This window comes from Sesamum indicum, unplaced genomic scaffold (genome assembly GCF_000512975.1).
Source record: "Sesamum indicum cultivar Zhongzhi No. 13 unplaced genomic scaffold, S_indicum_v1.0 scaffold00198, whole genome shotgun sequence".
In the NCBI taxonomy this organism is placed as follows: domain Eukaryota; kingdom Viridiplantae; phylum Streptophyta; class Magnoliopsida; order Lamiales; family Pedaliaceae; genus Sesamum; species Sesamum indicum.
In genome coordinates, this window is record NW_011628093.1 from 46776 (window position 1) to 53807 (window position 7032).

General features: G+C 46.3%; 1 protein-coding gene across 1 annotated transcript; it reads left to right on the forward strand.

Annotated features, from left to right (window-relative positions):
* The first annotated feature begins 296 nt into the window (after window positions 1-296).
* On the forward strand, window positions 297-2469 carry LOC105179749. The gene is made up of 2 exons (XM_011103392.1): window positions 297-1378; window positions 2259-2469. The coding sequence occupies exons 1-2, from the start codon at window positions 297-299 to the stop codon at window positions 2467-2469; spliced, it is 1293 nt and encodes a 430-aa protein (XP_011101694.1).
* Window positions 2470-7032: the final 4563 nt, after the last annotated feature.

A 7032-nucleotide genomic window follows, 5' to 3' on the forward strand; every position in this document is an offset into this window, starting at 1 on the left:
GTCGAGAGGAGAGGGTAAGGCGATTGTGATATATAATACATTTGATGCACTACACATACTGGATGATACAGATGAGTCGACTCGGGGTCCTAAAAAGAGCAGCTCCATACCTAGTGATCCATGTTAAATGCAGCAATATGGAATGTACGGGGCCTGAACAAAAGAGATCATCAGTTGGCAGTCAGAGACATCGTTGCTGAGTTCAGGTTACAATTTCTCGGCCTCCTTGAAACTCGTGTTCGATTTAATGATGCAGCTCAAATTCAATCTTTCCTTTACCCCATTGGAAATGGTATATGGATTATGGATCTTCTGGTAATCGGGTGTGGATAGCGTGGGATGATAATTTTATTGATGTTAATGTGGTTGAATGTGGAACACAATTTATCCACTGTCTTGTTAATATTCGTGCAATTCATGAGTCAGTTGCTGTTACTGTCGCTTATGGAGCTACTGAGGTGGTTGATAGGAGAGAGTTATGGAATGCCATGGAAAATTTAGCTATACAGTGTGCTGATATCCCATGGTTGATTGGCGGGGATTTTAATTCAGTTCGCGACCTCAGCGAAGTATGTGGCACATCAGGGGATATCCGAATAGCTAATGAAGATTTTAATGCTGCCATTCAAAATACAGGATTACTACCACTACCCATGCAGGGAGAGTGGTACACATGGCACAACCACAGTGCGACACCACGGAACCTCTGGAAAAGACTGGACCGTATGTTGATAAATGATAGATGGATGGCACGGTTCCCTAACACATTCTACTCGGTCCTTACACCACGCACTTCAGACCACTCACCGATGGTACTAAATGGGGACCAGCAGCAGCAATATGGAGGTATGTTCCGATTTGATAACTACCTCGCTCATTCACCTGAGTTTATTCCTAGTGTGCAGAATATATGGCAACATAACATTTTTGGTACGCCTATGTATGTTGTGACACGCAAACTCAAAGCATTTAAATCAATCTTCCGAGAGCAAAGGAGGAATAAGGGGGATCTATCGCACAATGTCAAAATGGCGAAAGGGTTTCTTGAAGCAGCACAACTACTTGTTAGCTCAAGAAGGCGAGATGAGCTATACACACAACTAGAACACTGTTGTCGACTCGTACTGGCCAAAGCAACAAAATTGGAGCAGATTATGTTAAATCAACGAGCGAAGATGCAGTGGATGAAGGGAGGTGATCAGTGCTCCCGAATGTTCTTTCGGAAGATTGCCCAACGAAGAGCATCAAGGAGGATTTTCCAGATCAACGATGACCAGGGATCCACTCACACTGATCCAAAAGAAGTTATTAATGAGTTTGTCACATACTACCAAAACCTGCTAGGAGGAGATAGACGAAGAGCAAGTATTGACATTCGGTTTCTCAGACCGTGGGCTAGGCACATTTTGAGTAATGAGGAGTCTACCGCTTTACTATTACCGTTCACACCAGCAGATGTCAAACAGGCGGTTTTTGACATTGCTGAGGATAAGGCCCCAGGCCCGGACGGATACTCATCGGGCTTCTTCAAAGCAGCATGGCCTATAGTTGGACAGGAGGTGACTTCGGCAGTACTGGACTTCTTTAGTACAGGCCGACTTCTGAAGCAGATAAATACTACACTTTTGGCACTCATACCAAAAGTACATTCTCCTATGACGGTTAGTGATTTTCGACCCATAGCATGCTGTAATGTGCTTTATAAGATCATTGCAAAGCTCATTGTCCAAAGGTTGAGTGTGATAATGGACAAACTGATCAGCCCATGCCAAGCGGCATTTGTGCCGGGACGCAGCATTGGAGATAACATCATGCTAGCACAGGAACTATTTACGGGATATAACCAGACTCGTCTACCTCCTAGATGTGCTCTGAAAGTCGACATCCGGAAGGCATATGACACATTTGATTGGGATTTCTTGATAGTAGTCATGGAGATGTTTGGGTTCCCTATTACTTTCGTGAAGTGGATTGAAGAGTGTGTGACAACACCTTCATTCTCTGTAGGGCTAAATGGGAAGCCCCATGGATTCTTTCGAGGAGCCAGAGGACTTCGGCAAGGTGACCCTTTATCACCCTACCTATTTGTGCTTGTGATGGAAGTCCTACACTTGGGCTTCCTACAGTTGATTGATCAGGAGGAGATATTTTCCTAACATTGGAAATGCGAGGCCGCCAGGATCTTTCAGTTGGGGTTTGCGGATGATGTGATATTATTTTGCCGTGCTAATATGGACTCTCAAGAATCTTCAAAGCAGGTCTGGATTGTTTTGCCGAATGGTCGGGTCTCAGACTGAACGTGCAGAAAAGTCACCTGATTATCTCACGTTCAGCGCAAGCATTGCGTGCGGAGATGTTGGCGCTACTCGGATTTCAGGAAGGGGTTCTTCCAATGAGGTATCTAGGGTTATCACTTATATCGTCTCGACTCACTATTGCAGATTGCCGTCCACTATTAATGAAGATTGACAAACGGATTGCTGGATGGGAAGGTACCACTATATCTTATGCTGGTAGAGTACAAATTATTAAATCTGTACTTATAGCACTGAGTCTTTATTGCGCATCGGCTTTTATATTACCGAAGAAAGTTATTACTGAAATCGAGAAAAGATTGCGAGATTTCTTGTGGAAGGGAACGACGAATAGTGGTTATGCCAAGGTTGCGTGGAAAGATATATGCCGACCAATGGAGGAAGGAGGACTTGGGTTTAAGGACATCAATACCTTGAACCGTGCATTGATGACAAAAAAACTATGTGATGTCATTAGATGCGACAGGACATCGATTTGGGTTGAATGGCTGTACCAGGGACGCCTACAATGCACCTCTCTATAGACGATTACGGACCAAGGCGGCTCATGGGGATGGAGGAAAATCCTCCGATTACGGATGTTTCTCCGAACCATGGTGGACTACCGGATTGGAGATGGGAGGAATTTCTTCTTGTGGCAGGATCCGTGGCACCACCTTGGCCCTCTTTGTGACTCTTTCCCATGAGGACCGAGGCTACTTGGACTAGATGAATCATCCAGACTCAGCACGGTGATTCATGAAGGAGTATGGCAATGGTCGCTTATCACGGATCTAGAGTGTTTGGAGATTACACATGTACTACCCACTATTTTTGGAGGGGAAGACCGTATAATTTGGAGATTTGAAAATGGTCGACCAACAACACAGGCTATTTACGAGTTATTCGACCCACCAGGACCGAAAGTAGGCTGGTCTCCACTACTTTCGGGATCACTTAGAATCCCACGTCACAGATTTATTCTATGGCTTGCCATCCAAGGCAAGCTGGCTACGACAGATAAACAATGGCTTGCTCACCTTGGCCTGGCTTGCCATCCAAGGCAAGCTGGCTACGACAGATAAACAATGGCTTGCTCACCTTGGCCCATGTATCTTTTTTTTCGGTAATGGTAAATTTCATAAATGAAAAATATGGTACAATACAACAATTAATTGGGTATTCCCTCGACAGGCCAAGGGATATGCCATAGTCTATATGGAGCACATGTACTAATCGAACTAGAAAGATTTAGACTCAATATCCTCTGCCTAACATCGTTAATAATAAGAGAAGCCAATACATTAGGCGGGTGCTCAATCTGCTGGAACCATCTGGAATTTCTTTCTCGCCACAAATGGTAAACGAATGACCCAAGTAATGCTCGGTATGCTGCATTAATGATATGCTTCCCTCTCCATTTCCTCACTGCCCATTCCACATCCATTGCCCATGTGCGATTGGGCCAAGCGAATCGAATGCTTTCCGTATGGCTATAAGGCATCTTCTGCTGAATCGGCATCGGAAGAATAAGTGATTATGCGTCTCGGATGCTTCTTCATCACATAGAATACACCCTCCAATGTGTGTGAGCCAAGGTTTGTTTGTTGTTGGTAGTTTTTCCTGAATAGCCATCCATAGGATAAAACAATGTCGTGGGATCTTTAGCGAACCCGAAAGTAGTGAAGTCCAAAAAAATGAACCCAAGAAAAAATTCTCTCTCTAAAAATTCTCTCTCTAATTTTTCACATACTAATGCTTCCTCTTCCTCACTTCCGGCCGGCGAGGCTCTGGTCGACGGCGAGACTGACGGAACAGTGAATGGTCGGTGGAAGAAGGACGGCCATGGACGAGATTCGAGAAACCGAGCTGCGCGCGATGGCGATTGCAGATCTGGAGGTTGGAGGCGGCGCGAGCTTGAAGGTCGACCATGGCGGACCGTCTTCCTCCTCCTTCAATCTGGACGAATTCTTGAAGCTTGCCAACCGGGTTATTGACCAGGGCGATGATGCTTCCATGGCTGCCTTGCGCGACCTTCAAATCCGATGGAAGTCACGCTTTGGAGACGGTGGAAATCGGTCTGCAACGCCAATGGTGGCGCGCGGGCAAGAGCGACCAGTGACCGGAAACTTCTCAAGGCCAGGCGCTGCCTTCTCCCTCGCATTGCTGGGCATACGGCGGTCGGAAATGGAGGTGAGACGGCTGCAAAGGTTCAACTCCCGACGGCGGCGGCTGTTTGCGATTCTTCGTCGGAGACGGGCGGAAACGGAGGCATTTCTAGACGACCGATGAGTGCCGGCGGTCGGAAGGTTGCTGCGAACTTTTCTGTAGCGACTGGATCTCCTTGCGCGTTTTTCCGACGGGTTGGTGAACGGCCGGGGACTTTCTCGGCGACCGGTGTCGTGGCCGGAGCTGACGTGGCGGCGGAAGTGGGTGACAAGGTAGGTGAGGTGGATGAGAGGGCGGCTGACATAAGCCCTATTAGGGCTGATGTCATGCATGATGGCTGAGGTCATCCATGATGCTAGGGCTGATGTCATTCCTGATGCTAGGGCTGATGTCATCCATGATGCTAGGGCTGATGTCATCCATCCTGGGGCTGACATCACTAATTTTATGGGAAAAAAAAAACAGCAACCTGGGGAAAGATTTGACGCCAGTTCCCTTGTTTATTGGGAACATTCCGCTTCACACTGGTTCTAATGGGATTATTAATGATAAAATTGCTGATGCATTCAACAATTCGTCCCGAAAAACGCTATCTTTCATTGCCCCAACGAAGCAAAATGGGAGGTTGTAGTTCGTCCTTCAATTGATACTGTGCGTGACGGAGCCAAACGATGGAAATCTACGGCAGTGGGATATTTTATGGGTAAGCGGCCGTATTATCACCATTTAAAGGAGTTTGCCCATTCGATTTGGTCGGTGCTACGTGAGGTCACAGCAACTGCTAATGGCTTCTTTTTCTTCCGATTTAAAACGAAAATCGACATGGAGGAGGTCATAGAAGGGGGGCCATGGCTGTTTCACGGACAACCAATTGTGTTGCAAAAGTGGGAACCGAGTATGGCTATGAGAAAGATGAAGCATACACAAGTGCCGGTCTGGATAAAACTGCGACACCTTCCATTGGAATTCTAGACGACGGAAGGATTGAGTACTGTTGCTAGCGGTGTGGGTAAGCCACTATACCCTGATGCGATAACAAGGGCATGCACGAGACTGGACTTCGCTCGTGTATGCGTGATGATTGATGTTACTCAGAAATTGGAAAAACATATTATTATAATGACGCCAGATGAAGATGGTGGAGAAACCCTATGCAAGGTTGATATCGAGTATGAATGGCTCCCCCCTAAATGCACAGAATGCATGATGTTGGCTCACTCGGTGAAGGAGGGTTCGTTGGACAATCCTCAGAAACAGACAAAGCCTCCAGTGAAAGTGTATGTACCGAAAGCCACAACGTCCCCCCCCCCACCAGCTACCGAGGAGAGAGTAAAGAAACATAAGACCGTGGTTGTGGTGGAGGATAAAGTGACAGGAGATGAAGGTACAAAACAGAATAAACGCTACACCTCATCGCAAATAGAGAAGGGTAAGGAAGTGGTTACTTTTAATCCTTTTGATGATCTGAATTCCCTGGACGACGCAGAAGAGAACACTAGGGGTCCGAACACATGCAGCCCCTCTAGTAGTGATCCATGTTGAACCTCGCGGTGTGGAATGTCGGGGGGCTGAATAAGAGAGACCATCAGCTCGCATTAAAGGACCTTATCTCGGAATACAGGTTAGATTTTATGGGCATATTAGAAACTCGTGTGCGTATTAACAACGTCATGCATATTCAGTCTTTTTTGCTTCCTCATTGGAAATGGTTTGTTGATTATGCAACTGTGGGTAACCGTATTTGGGTAGCGTGGGATGATAATGTTGTGGACGTCCATATTCTTGATTTGGGAAACCAATTTATGCACTGTCATGTCACTCATAGGGTAGTGAATCCCTTATAATCACTATTGCTTATGGTGCCTCTGAGATGATGGATCGCAGAAGTTTATGGAATACCTTGGAAATATTAGCTCGAGATCACTCGGATGAGCCCTGGCTGGTGGGGGGGGACTTCAACGCGGTCCGAGAAATGAATGAGGTGTGTGGAGCTTCTGGGGATATAAGGATGGCCATGGAAGAATTCAATGTTGGTATTTAGGAGGCCGGGCTAATACCCTTGCCTATGCAGGGGGAATGGTATACTTGGCACAACTGCAGCACGAACTCGCGGAGTCTATGGAAGAGATTAGATCGAATCCTTATTAATGATAGATGGCTTGCGAGGTTCCCTTCCTCATGTTATCATTGCCTTTTACCGCGGACTTCTGACCACTCGCCGCTTCTACTGCATGGGGACAGGCAAAATCAAACAGGAGGTATGTTTCGATTTGACAACTACCTAACACACTCACCTAAATTTATCCCCAGTGTGCAGAATATCTGGCAGAACACAATCGTTGGGGTGCCTATGTTTGTGGTAACACATAAACTTAAAGCATTGAAGCCGGTATTCAGAGAGCAAAGGAGGAAGAAGGGGGATTTGACTCTAAACATTGAATTAGCTAAAGGCTTTCTAGATGAGGCACAATAGCTGGTGAGTTCAGATAGACAGAATGAGGCCTTTCTACTATTAGAACACTGTTGCCGCCTGGTTTATGCAAAAGCGGCCAAACTGGAACAAATCATG